Source organism: Coregonus lavaretus (assembly GCF_964263955.1).
Source record: "Coregonus lavaretus genome assembly, chromosome: 4".
Taxonomy (NCBI): Eukaryota; Metazoa; Chordata; class Actinopteri; order Salmoniformes; family Salmonidae; genus Coregonus; species Coregonus lavaretus.
The window spans coordinates 45431702-45452441 of NC_139991.1; the positions used below are offsets into that span (position 1 = coordinate 45431702).

General features: G+C 43.9%; 1 protein-coding gene across 2 annotated transcripts in view; it reads right to left on the minus strand.

Moving 5' to 3' along the window:
• Positions 1-968: 968 nt before the first annotated feature.
• sppl3 (signal peptide peptidase 3) overlaps positions 969-20740 on the minus strand; it is a 31277-nt gene continuing 11505 nt past the window's right edge. Inside the window, exons 2-11 of one of the 2 annotated variants that reach the window (XM_084160602.1) lie at positions 11493-11570; positions 11162-11271; positions 10819-10938; positions 9913-9991; positions 9490-9602; positions 9038-9144; positions 5969-6132; positions 5538-5725; positions 4533-4642; positions 969-3348 (exon numbers count right to left, since the gene is read on the minus strand). In XM_084160602.1, coding sequence (XP_084016728.1) covers positions 3277-3348; positions 4533-4642; positions 5538-5725; positions 5969-6132; positions 9038-9144; positions 9490-9602; positions 9913-9991; positions 10819-10938; positions 11162-11271; positions 11493-11570 — 1141 coding nt within the window. In that variant the 3' untranslated portion in view covers positions 969-3276. The remainder of the gene's footprint in view (positions 3349-4532; positions 4643-5537; positions 5726-5968; positions 6133-9037; positions 9145-9489; positions 9603-9912; positions 9992-10818; positions 10939-11161; positions 11272-11492; positions 11571-20740) is intronic. The other variant, XM_084160603.1, reaches the window with a different exon arrangement.

Consider the following 20740-nt stretch of genomic DNA (forward strand, 5'->3'; position numbering starts at 1 on the left):
TTCCCTGGTGGACCTAGTCTAGAGCAATGAAAACAGAGCAGAAAAGCATCTTTAAAACATAGAATGATACTCCCAAAGTCTGTCAGATGCTCCACAGGGGCAAAACATACAGGTAACATACTGTACCTTTCAGATCATGGGACGCACACAAAACACCCAACACACCTCTTTCACCATACAGACCAGTGGTTCCCAACCAGGGGTACTAGGATCCCTGGGGGTACTTAACCTATCCACAGGGAGTACTTGAGAAGACTCATGAGACCATAGGCCTACCAGTAAAATACACAAGGGGTTACTTCAGGGGTACTCGTTGGTGGTACAGTAACCGAAAAAGGTTGGGAACAACGATACAGATCATACAGAGCTTTAAAACCAATCAGCAGACACTTTCAGCAGTGTTCAAAGTGAGAATATATCAGTATATTGTTTTAGGGTTTAGAAATAAAGGGCCACAGCATCTAAAACATTATCTTGTGGGATCCTAAGCAAATTCTTTGTGAAGCATAGCATATGCATAATTCACATGCAGTGTGGATGAGGGAGCTATTCATATCAGGCTTGCTCATGTCTAGTTTCATTTTCAACCTGCCTCAAGTATCTGACTTGGACTGTGTCACCATCCAGTGGTACATCTTGGAAATGCAGTCATTTTCATAACATAAGGGCATTTTGCTCATATTTTATCTAATGAAAAACTTATTTCAAATGTCTATTACTTATTCAAAAACAGAGTATTCTGAATATAAACTACCAGTAACATTGGCCTCATCACACTATGAGTACAACTGAATTTATCAAACATTATCCCCTGATAATGTAGCTAGTGCGAAAGAAAGTAATATATCAAAAGGTCTCAACTTCCTACCAGAGTAACTGATACAGAACCCATACCAGCGTAAGTTGAACAATGAGCCTGATATGACTCCAACGTAAGCCTGTAGAAAATGAGACGGACACAGGAGCCGTACAGTTAGAGTCATGTTTATTTACAGTAGAATCCTGACAAGGGGGGGGAAAGGAACAGGGAGGGGTTTAAGAAGACAAAATATTTTAGATTCAGCTCATTAAAGTCCATGTTTCACTAAACAGTTCTTAATTTATTCAACTTTTTGTATACAGAATCCATTCAGCTGTAATGGCAATGCACCAAGAGCTAGAGCCAGTCCTCTGCTGCAAGTGAGGAGAGGAAAGGAAAGTATCAAATGGGAAACCTAAACCTACAGCACTAAGAAAAAAAGAAAGAGAAAAAAAACTAATACAAAGGGGATAAAAAGAAAGATCTTCCATAAAAAATGAAAACATCAATTGTTCTTCAATTTTTTTATCACCATGATCGTCATCGTTTTTGATATTTTCTTTGCCAAGTCCATAAAGAGGCAGAGGGGACAGGGATGGGTTTTTTGTAGTTACATGAAGTCCATGATGTTTAGGCCGTCCGACAGTGGTCTGTCCCACAGCCAGATAATGTCCAGGTAATGATCAGCCAGAGTGAAGTCAGGGCTAAACAAGTCTCAAAAACCTGCCAGGTGGCCTGTTGGGTCAGAACTGTTCAGAGTCCTCCAGACTCCTGGCCTTTGTCCATGTAACTTTCCTCTGTGCAGCCTTGCTGGCAAAGCTCAGTGCCTTGGTTTGGGCCAGCAGAGAGTCTCTGAGCTGCAAGTGCCCTGTTGATGCAGTCTGAGGAATGACACACACTGTACACTTGACATGCAAGGCCAGAGAACCAACATAAAAAAAACAGGTAAAGAAAACAACCCAAGACAGGAAGCCAGCAAACTGCATGTTCCATCCAAGTCTCGCTCTCCCTCGGATTCTCTCGCTCTCACACACTTTAATTCCAGTATTGTTCAAGCTATGATCTAACTGACAAGCACCACAAAACTGTGGGAGGAATGACAATCCAAAAACTGCGGTGATACTAAACCGTTGACAGTAAAAACTAGCTATGGGTTAGTTTGAACCTCTCAGGGTCCATTGATTACAATCCTTTATTAAGCTGAATCCCTCAGGGGCGTAATAGAGACTTCCTCTCTCAAGGTCCATTAGACATTATGGAGGTAATGCTATATGATCACACACACACAGAGAAACAGACACACCTCCAGGTACAGCCATGGCACATGTCGAGGGTATCTAGGGGTTTCCCAATGTCCATTCTGTCACTCGTGGGAGGAAACGTGTACACAGGGAAACCTCCCCTAGTGTGACTAACCTTCCAGAACAAAGCTGTGATCCAAGTCAGACTTGTCACACCACAAGTCCTCATTGTCGATGCCTTTTATACCTGTGCTGGATCTAAAACATTATTAAATTGTTCATAATAATGAAATAACACAATCTCGCATTCTATGCTCTCTCACACACACACACACACACAAACAACATGACACCCAAATATGTGTGTACACATATTTACAAAGAGAGATGCGTCCCCATCAATAGTAGGGACACATTCACAATTTATAATGCATAATTTCTGTATATGCCAAGAATAAAATATTTTCTAAATAAAATACATGTTTCTGTGATGGGGCAGCAAATGAGAGAAGGTGGGGAGGGGGGAGATTGTTAGAGAGGGGGAGGGGGGTTGAGGGTGTAGAGGAAAGAGAGGAGAAGTGTTCTGGGGACAGAGGGGGGAGATGGATGGCAGAGACAGAGGGAAGGAGAGACTGATTAACCATTCCTTCTCTCTCCCGTAGGCTGCTGGTCCTGTGCACTGATGTCAATTGTCCTGCGTAGTGGCAGCAGCAGCTATGCCTACTCTCTCCGCGGTTCATACCAAATCATTCCAGAATAATAATATGATTCATGATGAAGACCCAGTCACGTCCCACACCCAGTAATCCATATAGGGCGAGACCTGGCCTTGGAGTCCGACAGAGTCAGTGAGAGAAAGAGAGAGAGAGAAAGAGAGAAAGACCAAGAGCGAAAGGAGAGAGGGAGAGGCCTAGCAAAATGGAATGGGCCATGGAAAGGGAGGGGGGATAAAAAAGTATGGAATATAGAGAGGAGTGGAAAAAGATGGACAGGAATTGTGAAAAAAGGAAGTAGGAGAAAGAGGAAATGGAGAGACGGAGTAAGAAGAAAAAGAAGCAAAGAGGAGTTGTCTGGCAATGAGGTCCACACAATGGTGTCCATATGAGAGGTCTGCTGCTCAGAGGATGGGTGGAAAGAATGAACGAGTGATGAGGACAAGGCCTCTCTTCAGTGCACGCTCTTCCTCTCGCTCTTCTCTCATGGTCCTCCCCACACTGGCTGTGTTCCCAGGGTGCATCATACCTCCAGGAAGCGGGAGCTGCTGGCCTTGGTGTGGAAAGGCTCTGACCACATGCGCCGCAGGTCTCCCTGTAGGACACACCAGGGTTAGATTCCCAGTAACTACTTTAGTACCACACCACTGACTCCCATCCTCACCCACAGATATCACCCATCTTGACCTACTCTACCACCGGTACGACACACCCAGTGTTAGAAGCTAACCACTAGCCTAGCGGCTCCCATACCACATCATATCCTCAACAGCTACATCCATTACCTCTGGTCACTGGCCTGGTGTCCTAACTGCCTTGATCCTGGATTACTCCTCTAGGCATCCTCTACCACTTAAGCACTGCCTCGATTGGTTGATCTCAGTCACTAGGCAGGTTTCCATTGACCCAGGTTTATTTAGACAAAAGCAATGTCACAACACATTGTGACATGTGTAATGGAAACGGCAGCTATAGGAGAAATGTTCTAAAGATCGTTTGACAGGGGCGGCTTTTTCTTTTGTCCAACTTTATTGCGTCAAATGACGATGGAAACTGTGTTTTTCAAGTAAATGATTGTATTTTTAAGGTACGTGGGGAACGTGATGTAATCATCACTCCATATTTAATTCTAAATGACTACTGCTTGCTAAATACATTTTTCCAACTATAATAATATTTTTTTGCAGGACAAGGATTGTCCTGACTTTGAAGAATGCCTGAATTGCTTTGCCTTGCTTATCTGGTTGGCTGAATGCAAGTTTTACCATCCAATTATTTAAAAATCTACAGGAGTGCAAGTTTCACCATGGCATGGACCGTGGCGATACGTTGGTAGGCTACCTGAGACATGAAACAGATAGGTGGGAGGGCATACAGGCTGTCGCCAATTTATTAATGCGCAATTCGCCTAAATGGATCATGGAAACGCTATTTTTATTAGACATTCTAGTTTTTTGGGGCAAAAAAAGTGTTTTTCTTTTGTGTGATGTCATTACATCCAGCTGTTTTTATCTCACAACAGAAAGTTAAATGGAAATGCATTGTAGTAGGCAATTGCAACTATTTTCTATGCAAACTTTCTAAATGTCGACAAAACAATCTCTGGACAATTTAATGGAAACATAGCTTCTGACTGTCAGCATTCAGTCAAAACACATTTATACAATAGCAGTCCTGCTATTTTGTCTGACCTCTTAACTTACTTAAATGACTGACTCCATCATATTATCCCCCACCCCTCCCCCTGTTCCAGCAACCCCCCCCCCCCCCCATATGTACCTTCAGGTAGGCCATGGTGAGCAGAGGCAGCAAGGTGAAGGGCACCAGGTAGAGCAGGGCAGGCTGAGCCGCGCGGTGGATCCTGGAGGCCACAGTTGCAGTCAGCAGGCCTGGAAGGAACAGAGACAGGTCAGAAACACTCCAGTCAAACTTCTCATACTATGGAGTTTAAGGTAGAATAAGCAATATGACATTGTGTACAGAGGGAGGCTTCCCTGTAGTGCATACAGAATAAAACTACATTCAAAATCAGCCAAGAATGCCACTATTGTTGTTGAATTCTCTAAGCTTGAAGTCGCCTCCCTTTATATGATGTCATATGGTGGATTACTGCCAATAGTCTAGTTAACCAGGCAACTGCGCTCTCTACAGACTGGTTCAACAAGTCAGAATGTGGTTGTGTGGGCTGCCCAACCCTGTTCCTGCAGAGCATCTGTCCTGTTCGTGCCAACCCTTATCTAGCACACTTGATTCTAATAATTAAAAGTAGACTTTGGGTCCGAAAAACATTCCAATTCCGCCTCTGTCAATTGTCTAACAGAAATGGGGTGTGCCTTTGGTGGTTCATCGATGTGTCATTCTGGTCATGCGCGCTGCGACCGAAGTAGCTAGTTTGTTAGCTAAGCTAGCCAATGTAGCTAGCCAGTAACTCCACCAGTATGTGATGATGTCATTTCACAGGATTTGGTTTTGGATAGAAGCTGTAGAGATCAGTAACAAATGGCACTTCTGTAGCCAAATATCTTATTGATCTTTTTGTTGTTGTTTTTAAGCATTAAATTACCTGGTATGATGGTGCACTGATCAGTTATACAGTTTAAAGCCATTCTTTTTGCGTTTTTGCCCAAAGTCTACCTTTAACTTGGTTGATAAGCTGAATCAGGTTAGTTACCTACTGGGGTTGGAGCGAAAACCTACTGGAGGGTAAGCTCTCCAGGGACAGGTTTGGACAGCCCCGTGTTACACGATGGTCCCTCCCGCCTCGATCTCTCACTCTGTCCTTACCCACAAAGTATCCGATGAGAGTGCAGTGGAAGTAGGAGACGCGCCCCATGCGTCCGGGCGTGCCTGGTCCCCCAGCCTCCCCGCTGGCCTGCTTCTTGTAGTTGTCATAGCGCAGCACAAAGCACAGCAGCAGCCCCGGCATCACGATGTCCCCGATCCCCAGCATGGAGAAGTGACTGCCTGTGGAACTGTAAGGAGAGAGGGATGAGATATAGGGAGAAAAGAGGGAGGGAAAACAGACAACCAAAACATGGTGAAGGGCAGGATGTAAAGAGAGAAGGAGAGGAGGAGGAGGGGGTGAGAGAGGAAGAGGAAATGCAAGCTTGAGCTTCAGAGCTCATAAGAACAGCAGAGGTTAATCAATACAGCTGTAGTGAATGGAGTTGGAGGTTTAAACATAGATCCACCCCCCCATGGCAAGGCTGTGGTACCTGGGGAAGACCAGTTTGCCGGGCAGGGACAAGCGGGGGACGTCGCGGCCCATCCCAGGGCCCAGGTGGAGCTTCCTGGACAGCACGTCTAAGGGGTTGTCAGCCGGCTGGGTGGCCACCTTCACCATCACGTTGCTGTTGAAGATGTAGGCTGAGAAGAACACCTGCAGGACAGACAGAGGAGTCATCTACGGAGGCTCAAGTGATCCTTAGAAAATAGCCACATTTGTAGTTCGGTCTTGAACATGTAGTCTAACCACGATAAATGTGGTAGAATAACAGAGATGGTCTTTTAGGCTCTACCATGGTGTACAGCGGAGATAACCAGAAACGTCTACTAATCAGTCTATTCCCTGCTCTGCTCTGTCCACCTCAATAAACATAAGAGACCTCGAACAGCGGCACTTGCTGTACCTTAGGTTTTCACACATACAGTGAGGGAAAAAAGTATTTGATCCCCTGCTGATTTTGTACGTTTGCCCACTGACAAAGACATGATCAGTCTATAATTTTAATGGTAGGTTTATTTGAACAGTGAGAGACAGAATAACAATAAAAAATCCAGAACAACGCATGTCAAAAATGTTAGAAATTGATTTGTATTTTAATGAGGGAAATAAGTATTTGACCCCTCTGCAAAACATGACTTAGTACTTGGTGGCAAAACCCTTGTTGGCAATCACAGAGGTCAGACGTTTCTTGTAGTTGGCCACCAGGTTTGCACACATCTCAGGAGGGATTTTGTTCCACTCCTCTTTGCAGATCTTCTCCAAGTCATTAAGGTTTCGAGGCTGACGTTTGGCAACTTGAACTTTCAGCTCCCTCCACAGATTTTCTATGGAATTAAGGTCTGGAGACTGGCTAGGCCACTCCAGGACCTTAATGTGCTTCTTCTTGAGCCTCTCCTTTGTTGCCTTGGCCATGTGTTTGGGTCATTGTCATGCTGGAATACTCATCCACGACCCATTTTCAATGCCCTGGCTGAGGGAAAGAGGTTCTCACCCAAGACTTGACGGTACATGGCCCCGTCCATCGTCCCTTTGATGCTGTGAAGTTGTCCTGTCCCCTTAGCAGAACCCCCCCCCAAAGCATAATGTTTCCACCTTCATGTTTGACGGTGGGGATGGTGTTCTTGGGGTCATAGGCAGCATTCCTCCTCCTCCAAACACGGTGAGTTGAGTTGATGCCAAAGAGCTCCATTTTGGTCTCATCTGACCACAACACTTTCACCCAGTTCTACTCTGAATCATTCAGATGTTCATTGGCAAACTTCAGACGGGCATGTATATGTGCTTTCTTGAGCAGGGGGACCTTGCGGGCGCTGCAGGATTTCAGTCCTTTACGGCGTAGTGTGTTACCAATTGTTTTCTTGGTGACTAACCGCACCAACTGTTGTCACTTTCTCACCAAGCTGCTTGGTGATGGTCTTGTAGCCCATTCCAGCCTTGTGTAGGTCTACAATCTCGACCCTGACATCCTTGGAGAGCTCTTTGGTCTTGGCCATGGTGGAGAGTTTGGAATCTGATTGATTGATTGCTTCTGTGGACAGGTGTCTTTTATACAGGTAACAAGCTGAGATTAGAAGAACTCCCTTTAAGAGTGTGCTCCTAATCTCAGCTCGTTACCTATGTAAAAGACACCTGGGAGCCAGAAATCTTTCTGATTCAGAAGGGGTCAAATACTTATTTCCCTCATTAAAATGCAAATCAATTTCTAACATTTTTGACATGCGTTTTTCTGGATTTTGTTGTTGTTATTCTGTCTCTCACTTTTCAAATAAACCTACCATTAAAATTATAGACTGATAATTTCTTTGTCAGTGGGCAAACGTACAAAATCAGCAGGGGATCAAATACTTTTTTCCCTCACTGTATAGTAAAATTGGCTAAATCTCAAACTGAACATTTGGACACTAAGCCCTTTATTGAGTGGCCCTTGTGTTTGATAGTCATCACTCGAGCCTGCAGGTTTTGACACGATACACACTTGACGTCCATTTGCGAGCATCGTCTCGCGCGACCTGTCTTGTAGCATGACTCGATATGAAACATGGGCAGACACGCATACTCCGATAGACAGTGAGAAAGTAAAAACTTTATCTATAGCTACTCATGCACAAAATATGTACAAGTATATTGGTTTCATGAGCCAATTTAGCTGGTTGTAACCTGCCTGATGTTAGCTAGATTCACTAACAAATACAAGGGTTGGAATGGAATTTAAGCTAATGTTAGGTAAGGATTTTAGGCACCGCTGCAATGGTAAACAGCATGTAGCTTGGATGTCAATTATTTACAATAGTTTGACAGCTTGCTGATGAAGTTGTACACATGTTCTTAGCAATCAGTCCATACTTCACCATGTTTCCAAAGCACCAATCGCTACGTTGTAACTGAATCAGCTCAGCTGAGCGTCGTGGGCGCAGCAGCTGCTGACTCGATACTGCACTGACTCAGAGAAGAACAGACAGTTACTGCTTCATTAAAACGTATTAATTGTGATAGAATAACGTTACTAGCTAGCTAACTAGATGTATTTAGTGTTGCACTAGCTGGTAAGCTTTGATATGACGTGACTGGCTCAGGCTTAGCAAGAGAATGGACAGGTTTTCGTGTATATTATCAAATGTCAGAAATACTGCTTCTTCAAGCACAACTCCTTAGCTAGATGTAAAATTGTGTGACTAAGACCTTGGCAAAAACGTCAAAATTAATTCATCTTCATTTATTCTGATATTTTTTTGGGGGCAAAATAGTAGTAATTATGTTTTTACTAGGTAACGCGCTGAGATTCATGGGAAGAACGCACAGTATGCCACTCGAAAAAGAGGCTTCCGAAAGGTTCAGTGGAGGCCTCGATGGCTCGACAACTAGCGTTTCAGATGGACTCGATTGACTCGTGAACGCACACGTCGAGTGATCTAAGTATTCAGTTTGAGATTCAGCCATTGTCTACAGCTGTGGTGTGGTCCTTTGTGTTTCGTATCTGAGGACTCATGGCCCTGCCTGTGTTTTAGCTGTTGTATTTGGGTCAGCTGGGTGGAGGGAGGAATGGGAGCGGCTATCTTACCCAGAATACGTCATAGATAAGCAGCCCTGATAGCAGCAGGCAAGACACCTTCAGACTGGGCAGCCGCACAAACGCTATCATGGCCACACACAGCCCCATGGCCAGAGCTGAGGAGAAAGACAGAGGAATATCAGAAATATGAACACACAAAGCTCAGAGAGGAAGACAGACACACAGTGCTGAGAGAGGAAGAGACACACAGTGCTGAGAGAGGAAGACAGACACAGTGCTGAGAGAGGAAGACAGACACAGTGATGAGAGAGGAAGACACACACACAGTGGGGAATATCAGACATGAACACACACAGCTCAAAAACACATGTAATGGAGCTCAGAGAGCGAGACACACGAGATTAGAGAGAAACTAAAGAAAGGCAAACCTTACAATGGCAAGACAATCTGACATGCGTTGTTTACACCCCCCCACCAGACACACGAACACACTGACATACCGTCCATGAGCAGCCAGTGTCCAGTGAGCACCCAGATCAGCACCAGCATGACAGAGAGGGAGAAGGAGAGGAGCTCGGCCAGAGTGAAGCGCCCACAGCAGCCAAACGAGATCCTACAGGGGGGCAGAGCGAGAGAGATGGTTTATACACACGGGACAAAACACAATCACTGGAAAATACATGATCTCCTCTAAACACAGGGTGTATGGGGTCAAAAGTGTAAATACAGCCAATTTGAGTCAAAATGTGTTCAATACACACACACACGGGGGTTTACACACACACACGGGGGTTAAGGTTGAAGAATTCTGATTAAGCTGAGAAATCTAAGGCCCGATGCTTCACATTGTCAAACATAAAAGGCGAATTAAAGACTTGTCACATGATTGTTTTTTGGCCATGGCAGCCTCTCAGCTTCCTTACTTGTTTTGTGGGGAGCAGGGTCTGGTCAAGTACTGGCACATCGGCAAAAGGAGGAATGCAAATGCAATTGTCGCAAGAACTGAAGAGGGACAACAAAGAGGAAGATAGATAAGTGAACTAGACAAAGATATAGCAGCCAGACAGTTTGTTTCTGTCCATTGGTTTCAATCAGTTTAGCAGAGTCCTAATCATTGTCATCATAAGAATTAGAGTTGGGCGGTATCCAGATTTTCATACCGTCTTTGTACCCTACAGGGGTATACAGTATTACTGAATGTGGACACTAGGGGCACTATTTTATAAAATAAAAAACAGGGATCTTGATCCAGGAGGTGATTGAATGACTCTACTGTAACCAAGAAGCTTGATCTTGACATCTAGTCACTTAGCTAGCAAGTTAGCAAACCAAATGGATAGCTGGAGCCCTGAGCTGGCTATAATTTATTTGACACATCTTAGATTTCTTAGTTATACTTAACTTATAGTTGTGGTCCTCTGTAGCTCAATTGGTAGAGCATGGCGCTTGTAACGCCAGGGTAGTGGGTTCGATCCCCGGGACCACCCATACGTAAAAATGTATGCACACATGACTAAGTCACTTTGGATAAAAGCGTCTGCTAAATGGCACGCCCACCCCCCCAAAAGATGATATTGAAAATCATACCATCGGTATTTCAAAATATACCGTTTATACCGTATACCGGGGTATCGCCCAAGCCTAATAAGAATTATGCAGAGAATAATGTTTCTGTTAAATCAATGCAGGACCTGCATTTTGCCTCATTATGACGCCAACCTCTAAGAAAAAAAAAAAATTAGTGTAAGCTTGCCTTTAGGCAAAAAGAGCAAGAAATTGCTCTGTGACATTATGGCGCGTGTCTGTGTGCTGTGTGAGGAGTCGGGTACCTGCGGTACAAATGGTGAAGACCACCTGGACAGAGTCGAAGAAGAAGAACATGACGAGCAGCGACACGGAGGCTCCTATGGGCAGGAACAGAGCCTGCGTGGAGTCTATAGTCTGAATACCTACAAGACAACACACAATACATGCACAAGTGAGAATGCTCAAACACACAGGGATAGAGAAAGACACAATCACACAAGCACACACATTTCTGCATGTGCTGCATCTACAGCCTGGATAACTGCAAACCAACCAACCACTAAATATACGGAATCCACGGTATCACGACTTCAAACTTGTAAACAAAAAAGAAAAAACACACGCTCTGTATGTCTTATGTCTCACCAAATATGTGAGACTCACTGTTGTTTGTGTTGCCATTGTTGAAGGCCCCATTCGGGACAGGGTTACCATCCTTGTCTTTCTCCTGGTTCTCACAGTCCATGTTTAATGATCTGCATGGGGAGAGATGGAGGGAAAGGTGGAGAGAGGTTGACTATCTGAAATAAATCAAGCATCTCTCACATTGCTATTCTGTTGAAGACTTGTTTTAAAATGACTGGATAGCTCAACATAGGCGCTCACTGTAATGGAAGTAACATGATAAAGAAGATGAGACCCAGTGACCAGTGTTGGCCTATCTGTGATGTAAGAGGGTTGGACAGGGTAGACTGACCTGAAGCTGCCATAGACGATGAGGAGGATTGAGATGAGGAAGGTGGACACCTGGCTGGAGTCAACCAGGGAGTACGCCCTATAGACAGAGAGAAAGATTTTAGATTCCATTTCCTCCACAGACTAGATTTCAGCAATAACGCCCGAAGGGCTGTTCTTAAGCACGACGCAACGTGGAGTGCCTGGATACAGCCCTTAGCATTGGTATATTGGCAATATACCAGAAATATCCGAGGTGCCTTATTGCTATTATAAACTGGTTACAAATGTAATTAGAGCAGTAAAATAAATGTCATACAGTCTGATATACCACAGCTTTCCGCCAAATCAGCATTCAGGGCTCGACCCACCCAGTTTATAATACAGAGTAACACATAGTATACCTTCAGTGTTGCATATCTCAACAAAGGGCTAATAATCGCAAGGTCGGGAAGATAGACGATAGTCCAACATTGGCCACTACAAAACTCATGTGGGTGTATCCAAGCACTATGCAGATTAATAATAATAAACTATAAGAATGGCATAACAGTCAGAACAGTACAGCTTGACATTGGTCAGTTGCGTCATAAGACTATAATTAACATTATTGAAGAGTAAATTCTCATTTGTAATCCTGGTGGTCATAATCCCTTTAGTTAACAAACCTTTCAAGAAAATAAATCCCGACACTAAATCAATACATTTTCTTTCTTTCAGCAAGGAGAAAGGAACCCAAAATGAGCATGACATACTAAACTCAGCAAAAAAAGAAAATGCCCCTTTTTCAGGACCCTGTCTTTTAAAGATAATTTGTATAATTCCAAATAACTTCACAGATCTTCATTGTAAAGGGTTTCAACACTGTTTCCCATGCTGGTTCAATGAACCATAAACAATTAATGAACATGCACCTGTGGAATGGTCGTTAAGACACTAACAGCTTACAGATGGTAGGAAATTAAGGTCACAGTTATGAAAACTTAGGACACTAAAGAGGCCTTTCTACTGACTCTGGAAAACACCACAAGAAAGATGCCCAGGGTCCCTGCTCATCTGCGTGAAAGTGCCTTAGGCATGCTGCAAGGAGGCATGAGCACTGCAGATGTGGCCAGGGCAATAAATTGCAATGTCCGTACTGTGAGACGCCTAAGACAGCGCTACAGGGAGACAGGACGGACAGCTGATCGTCCTCGCAGTGGCAGACCACGTGTAACAACACCTGCACAGGATCGGCACATCCGAACATCACACCTGCGGGACAGGTACAGGATGGCAACAACAACTGCCAGAGTTACACCAGGAACGCACAATCCCTCCATCAGTGCTCAGAGTGTCCGCAATAGGCTGAGAGAGGCTGGACTGAGGGTTTGTAGGCCTGTTGTAAGGCAGGTCCTCACCAGACATCACCGGCAACAATGTCGCCTATGGGCACAAACCCACCGTCGCTGGACCAGACAGGACTGGCAAAAAGTGCTCTTCACTGACAAGTCGCGGTTTTGTCTCACCAGGGGTGATTCGCATTTATCGTTTAAGAAATTAGCGTTACACCGAGGCCTGTACTCTGGAGCGGGTTCGATTTGGAGGTGGAGGGTCCGTCGTGGTATGGGGCGGTGTGTCACAGCATCATCGGACTGAGCTTGTTGTCATTGCAGGCAATCTCAACACTGTGCGTTACAGGGAAGACATCCTCCTCCCTCATGTGGTAACCTTCCTGCAGGCTCATCCTGACATGACCCTCCAGCATGATAATGCCACCAGCCATACTGCTCGTTCGATGCGTGATTTCCTACAAGACAGGAATGTCTGTTCTGCCATGGCCAGCAAAGAGCCCCGATCTCAATCCCATTGAGCACGTCTGGGACCTGTTGGATCGGAGGGTGAGTGCTAGGGCCCTTCCCCCCAGAAATGTCCGGGAACTTGCAGGTGCCTAGGTGGAAGAGTGGGGTAACATCTCACAGCAAGAACTGGCAAATCTGGTGCAGTCCATGAGGAGGAGATGCACTGCAGTACTTAATGCAGCTGGTGGCCACACCAGATACTGACTGTTACTTTTTATTTTGACCCCCCCTTTGTTCAGGGACACATTATTCAATTTCTGTTAGTCACATGTCTGTGGAACTTGTTCAGTTTATGTCTCAGTTGTTGAATCTTGTTATGTTCATACAAATATTTACACATGTTAAGTTTGCTGAAAATAAACGCAGTTGACAGTGAGAGGACGTTTCTTTTTTTGCTGAGTTTAGTTGCTATTTATGCTCAACAGTGTGTTCCTAACTGGTGTTTGTTTTTGGTTTGAGGACTGAATGAAAGTGTCTTTGAAAATGCACAATCAAAGAAGAGAAACCGTAGCCTAACCCTTATTGGCATAAATCTGATGCTTGTGTAGGTTCGTCTTGTTATAGACACGTTTATTTATGCAATTCTTTATGCAACAAACAAGGCGAAAGTAAACGTACAGATGAGCTGGGAATTGCCATGGACCTCACGATACGATATTTTTACGATACATAAGTGCCAATATTGTATGTATTGATATGTATTGCAATTTGATACTCTGATTTTATTGCATTTCGATGTTACAAACATATTGCTCACCATATGTCTTCTGCAGTGGGACAAGAAAGCCATGAGAAACCAAGTTAAATCAGTCATTCAAATATGTGCTGAAAACAAATTGGCTCCCGATTTAAAAAAGATGGAGAACAAGCTATGAAGGAAAAATACTGGCGTTTTGGTGCAGGTACAAACAACTAGCGCAAAAATAATATTGCGATATTGTCAAAACGATACATCGTCAAAAATAATATCAGGATTTGCAACTATCGATTCCCCCCCATCACTACAGACCAGTAGTGTGCGTTTCATTTAACCTTAATAGGGACACTGGCTATTCAATTGGGAAGGCTGTAGAAGTTGCACAGGAAACGTGTAAATGTCTCAGACATTTAGATAGCTGACTAACGGGCGGGAAGGATGGTGGACCATCTGTGAGCAGCTGCACAGAGACACTGTTACCAATTTAACATTCTAAACCCACAAATATGTAGCTTTCACCTTATCTGCCAGACATGCCTGGCTGACAACTTCTGGTTTCAGAGAGATACTCCTCAGTGGTAGCAGCTTGAGCATGCTTAAAATGCCCATACACAAGCTAAAAAATATTCACAAATACACAGAGTTACAAAACAGAGGAGCGCATAAATAAACATACTGAGAAAAGACAAACAGATAGCTGTTCAGTGGGATATAGACTGCCTACATGAATCTCAGCTTTGGGTACTGGGCCATGCTGATGGAAGGCTGAGAAGGAGAAATCTTGACCGGTCAGGTATCTGGCACAGCAAACCTTACCCTACATGTGTTACCAGCCGTAATCAAATCTGTTTGTTTACATTAAAGGTGTGGATTGGATCGGAGGCATGACCTCGGTGTTGTATGCCCATGGCAGGCTAATTATCACTGGTAAAGTTGTAGACCATGTAATACAGAGAGAGTCAGTGGAAGACTTGTGTTCCACTTCCTGAGATGAAAAATAGTCACACCAGCAGGGCTCTACAGTGCGACCATTTTACTTGCATATGCGCCTAAATATTTTGCTGTGCGACCTGGAAGGAGGAGCACCAAAGCGCCTAGAAAAATTACAGATTTTAGCTTGAATATCTCAAATATGTTTCATTGTGCTCCTAAATTTCAACCTAGGCGCACACGTGCTCCTTGTAAAAAAAGGTCAGCGTAGAGTCCTGACCAGTTCATCTCTGGGGGTAAATAAGAGCATAATGGCTGCACTGTGTCACCATGCCTTCATCTGAGAGGTGCGGGTTTGACCCCTGGCCTATGACCCCTGACCTCCTGTCTCATCTCCCTCTGCAGCCAGCCCTGAGTGAGAAATGTAGTCTGGGGTTAAGAGGACACACCCCTAAAAATAACAGTATGCGTTCTTCATAACTATACATCCCGTCGCCTGCTGTTTGACTGCGCTCCAACCCACCAGATTACACCCCTGGATAAGTGTTAGGAAGCACATGATGAAACGGCATAATTCATAAGTACTTATGAGCTGTGAAGCGTGAACTCGCAAGGTAACATGTCAATCACTACCATAGACATCACAGGGCAAACTAAAAGCTAAAGGATTGCCCTGTTGACAAACATTTTCTCTCAAACACACTGAAGTGAAATGTTCCTTAGCCTGTTGATGGGCCTGACTGACATCTCCTTTTCAATCAAACCAGGAGATGCAAAACCCACTTCTTGCATAAAATATTCAGATGCAGAGGGGATCTACATCACCACTCACTAGGGATGACCCCATTTAGTCAATTGCTTGGTTGACAGGCTGTTGATCGACCAAGATTTATTTCGTTGAGCAGTCAAATGTATTGTTTTATGGCACATGGGACACCTGTCTGATTCACGCTTGTCTGAGTGGACTAATCCATTGCGGAGGCCGCGGAGATGGCACACCAGTAGTAGGCCTACAATTACAGTTCCCATAATCTCTAATCTACTATGTTTGTTTACTTACGGTAATTTCTGTTAATGCATTCAATATATTATTATTAGTCTTACCGTTCTCATTCTAGGAGTGGACACGTCGTTTGCAGAGAGCACAACCTAGGCTACACTTGTGAGAAACACGTTTTGGTTAATTTCAGTCCATTTATGAGTTGTCAATTTATTTATTGTCTTTTGTTTGTAGCGCTCCTGTCAATCTTGAGAAAGGAAATGCACCCGATTACGCATAGAAGTAGGCCTAGGCTACCTGGCCTGTGCGGAAATGTAGGCCTATAAATGTGCACATCTGGGGAGCTCATACTATTTCTGATTGTCTTAACTCAACACCAATGTGGAGCGTCTCAAAAGAAAAAATGTCTTCGCCTCAAACAGCAAGTAAACAAAAGTCTGTTTTTACATCCATTGAGAATCACAGTAGTTCCTCAACGTAGCCCATTTGAAAAATATTTTCAGCTCTCTCCCTTTCGATAACCACTCAGCATGAAAGGGGAAAAAAATGTCATGCTCTGATCCGATGGAAACGTCATAAAATAAGCGTACCTGAATACTTCTTATCCCTTGCGCAAATAGCCTACACAGCTCTTAGTTTCCCACGCCAGTGAGCTCCTGAGGGCCCAAAATATTTTAACGTTTACTAGCACTAGCTTCGGGCTGGCCCAAGTTGATACAACGTTTCAAGTTCCTTGCAGACAGGCTATTAGTAGCCAATGTGTTATTTTTTTAAATCAGGATATTGTCTACCTGCAGGCCACAATGTTTTTATTTGTTAGCTTTATGTAGGCTATTTTTACATAGACAATAGGAGTTACTTTTAGATTTGTATCATTTTCATTGATATAATTTTACTTAACGACTTGACATTGATTAAAGATATGAAGACTATTATAAATTAAAAGAAACGGTTCCACGAAAATGTGCATATGAAAATCATAACTGGCACGCAGATCAGTTGAAATGGTACGATAAATTGGCACTCCAAATGGAAAAGGTTTCAAACCGCTGGTGTAGCCTATTACTAGCAACTTCAGGAGTGTAACGGAAGGCCAGCAGCAGTGGGAGGAGGGTCGGGAACAGGTATTTCCTTCTGGTTAGGCTATATTGATCTCTGGTTCCCTCTTTAGTAATTTGTGTGTCTTCCATATTTAAATCACAGTGCTTAAAGCATCAGACAAGCTCAGTAGCCTACATATAGTTGATTTTATTAAAACATAGGGTGTCTATATGGAAAAATACACGTTTAAACATTTCGACCAATTGACAGATTTTTTGGGGTCGGGGAGAGCCCTACTACTCACCACTTTCAAAGTGAAATACATATGATAGAAATTAAGACGTCTTGACTGCAGAAGTATTCAAACATCTACTTGCCGTTGGTCTATGCATGACTTCATGGAGGATGCTGACATCAGTGTTATGAGAGTTGAAGCTTACGGAAGTAGCCTAATTCCACAACCCTCGTCCAGCGATCAATGAAAGGCAATAGGGAAAAAGTATATCAAATCTAGCCTATTGCCAATGTTATCTGATGATGTATGACTGAATGGCAACATTGAATGTCCACCGAGTGACTATCTTTGCGCATCAAAAATATGACATCGCCTGCTTATGCGCAGAAGGCATCCATTGCACAGGGGATTGGCTACTATGGCACCTTGACAGTCTTGTAGCCAATGAGATAAGCTTTCCAGGGATATGCAGTTGACCTGGGTGGGACAAAGCAAGGCCTAGAACCTTTTATGCGTAATGCAAACTATTGCTACCTAGCTCAGAGACGAGACTCACCGAGCACGCTACATTACATTGTAAACAGATTTCATCACTTTAGCATAAAATATTACTTCTCAAGGGGGGGGGGGGGGGGGGAGGTAAAAACTAAGAATATTGAACAGGAGGCTAAAAAGAATGCAGCTATGAATAAGTATACCGACATAGAAGCTTTGAATAAAATACTGGTCGGACTCAGATCAGGGGAGCGATTTCGACCGGCAAAGATTGCTTTCTAGAAGAATTGGATCCACTTTTAGATTTGTAAGTAAATTATTTTCTTGACTTTATATAGCTAATTTACTATATGTATTACGTTTATTTATTAGTTGTCTGCTTTTTGTGCTTTGGATTGAGTTTACATAGGCCTATGTAACAAATAATTTCAATGTTATATAATTCCAAAGTAGTTATTGTCTGTTTCATATTAGTTCACTGTTCTAAGTTTCATCCATGTAACTTTGGAGAAGTGACTACAGTGAGGGAAAAAATGATTTGATCCCCTGCTGATTTTGCCCACTGACAAAGACATGATCAGTCTATAATTGTAATGGTAGGTTTACTTGAACAGTGAGGGACAGAATAACAAAAAAATCCAGAAAAACGCATGTCAAAAATGTTATAAATGTATTTGCATTTTAATGAGGGAAATAAGTATGAGACCCCTCTGCACAACATTACTTAGTACTTGGTGGCAAAACCCTTGTTGGCAATCACAGAGGTCAGACGTTTCTTGTAGTTGGCCACCAGGTTTGCACACATCTCAGGAGGGATTTTGTCCCACTCCTCTTTGCAGATCTTCTCCAAGTCATTAAGGTTTCGATGCTGACGTTTGGCAACTCGAACCTTCAGCTCCCTCCACAGATTTTCTATGAGATTAAGGTCTGGAGACTGGCTAGGCCACTCCAGGACCTTAATGTGCTTCTTCTTGAGTCACTCATTTGTTGCCTTGGCCGTATGTTTTGGGTCATTGTCATGCTGGAATACCCATCCACGACCCATTTTCAATGCCCTGACTGAGGGAAGGAGGTTCTCACCCAAGATTTGATGGTACATGGCCCCGTCCATCTTCCTTTGATGCTGTGAAGCTGTCCTGTTCCCTTAGCAGAAAAACACCCCCAAAGCATAATGTTTCCACCTCCATGTTTGACGGTGGGGATGATGTTCTTGGGGTCATAGGCAGCATTCCTCCTCCTCCAAACACGGCGAGTTGAGTTGATGCCAAAGAGCTCGATTTTGGTCTCATCTGACCACACACTTTCACCCAGTTCTCCTCTGAATCATTCAGATGTTCATTGGCAAACTTTAGACGGGCCTGTATATGTGCTTTCTTGAGCAGGGGGACCTTGCGGGCGCTGCAGGATTTCAGTCCTTCACGGCGTAGTGTGTTACCAATTGTTTTCTTGGTGACTATGGTCCCAGCTGCCTTGAGATCATTGACAAGATCCTCCCGTGTAGTTCTGGGCTGATTCCTCACTGTTCTCATGATCATTGCAACTCCACGAGGTGAGATCTTGCATGGAGCCCCAGGCCGAGGGAGATTGACAGTTCTTCTGTGTTTCTTCCATTTGCAAATAATCGCACCAACTGTTGTCACCTTTTCACCAAGCTGCTTGGCGATTGGTCTTGTAGCCCATTCCAGCCTTGTGTAGGTCTACAATCTTGTCCCTGACATCCTTGGAGAGCTCTTTGGTCTTGGCCATGGTGGAGAGTTTGGAATCTGATTGATTGATTGCTTCTGTGGACAGGCGTCTTTTATACAGGTAACAAAGTGAGATTAGGAGCACTCCCTTTAAGAGTGTGCTCCTAATCTCAGCTCGTTAACTGTATAAAAGACACCTGGGAGCCAGAAATCTTTCTGATTGAGAGGGGGTCAAATACTTATTTCCCTCATTAAAATGCTAATCAATTTATAACTTTTTTTACATGCGTTTTTCTGGATTTTTTTGTTGTTATTCTGTCTCTCACTGTTCAAATAAACCTACCATTAAACTTATAGACTGATCATTTCTTTGTCAGTGGGCAAACGTACAAAATCAGCAGGGGATCAAATACTTTTTCCCCCTCACTGTAAACCCTCATGGCCATTGTTTATTTGTGGTTCTCACCTCTGCCTTTGTCTCCAAAGTGTTACTGTTTGCATTGTGTGTGCTTCACATCTATGTGAATCACCGTACAGATAAAGTTTAGGCTTGGTGTCTTTACTTTACAGTAATGTCGTAAATTTGTCAACTGTAATTCTGTGTGTCTTCCAACAATATATCCCTTTATTTTATTTCACCACAGAGTGGAGGATGCAGAGGATTTGGATGATGACATTTGGGAGCCACCCCTCCCCAGCAAGTGCCCCCGCCGGTCAAGGTCTTCACCCCCCACTGCTATGTCAATCACCCCGTCTGATGGTTCTACATCCAATTTTCATAGACCTCTTGAAAAATAAAATAGGGGCTTGTGGCACCATTCGTCCTAACAGAATCGGTTACCCCAAGACCAAGGTAAACGACATGACAAAGACAGCGGAGAGGGGGACCATACGTTGGATCAGGACTAACAAGCTGCTTTTTGTGAAATGGAAGGTCACTAGGGAAGTAACCATGCTCACCACAAAGCATACGGCATTCAATAACAACCATGTCTCAAGGAGGGTGAAAAAGGAAGAATGTCCCCATTTCTGTTTCTGTGAAGGACTACAATGCCAGCATGGGGGGGTGTCGACCTATCTGATAGGCTACTACCAGGTCCTCCACAAGACCAGGAAGTGGTAGAATACATTGTTTTTACCACTTTTTGGACATTGTAACAGCAAATGCTTTCATTCTCCACAAGCAGATGGCCAAAGCAAAAAGTCAAACCCCTCTCTCCCAGTTGGCCTTCTGAGAGCAGCTGATGTTGGAAATGGCTGAATTGGGGGCCCAAAGCAACCTCACAACCATCACAAGACCCCCCACTCAAGGGGAGCGGCACTATCCAACACACATGCCAAAAGAC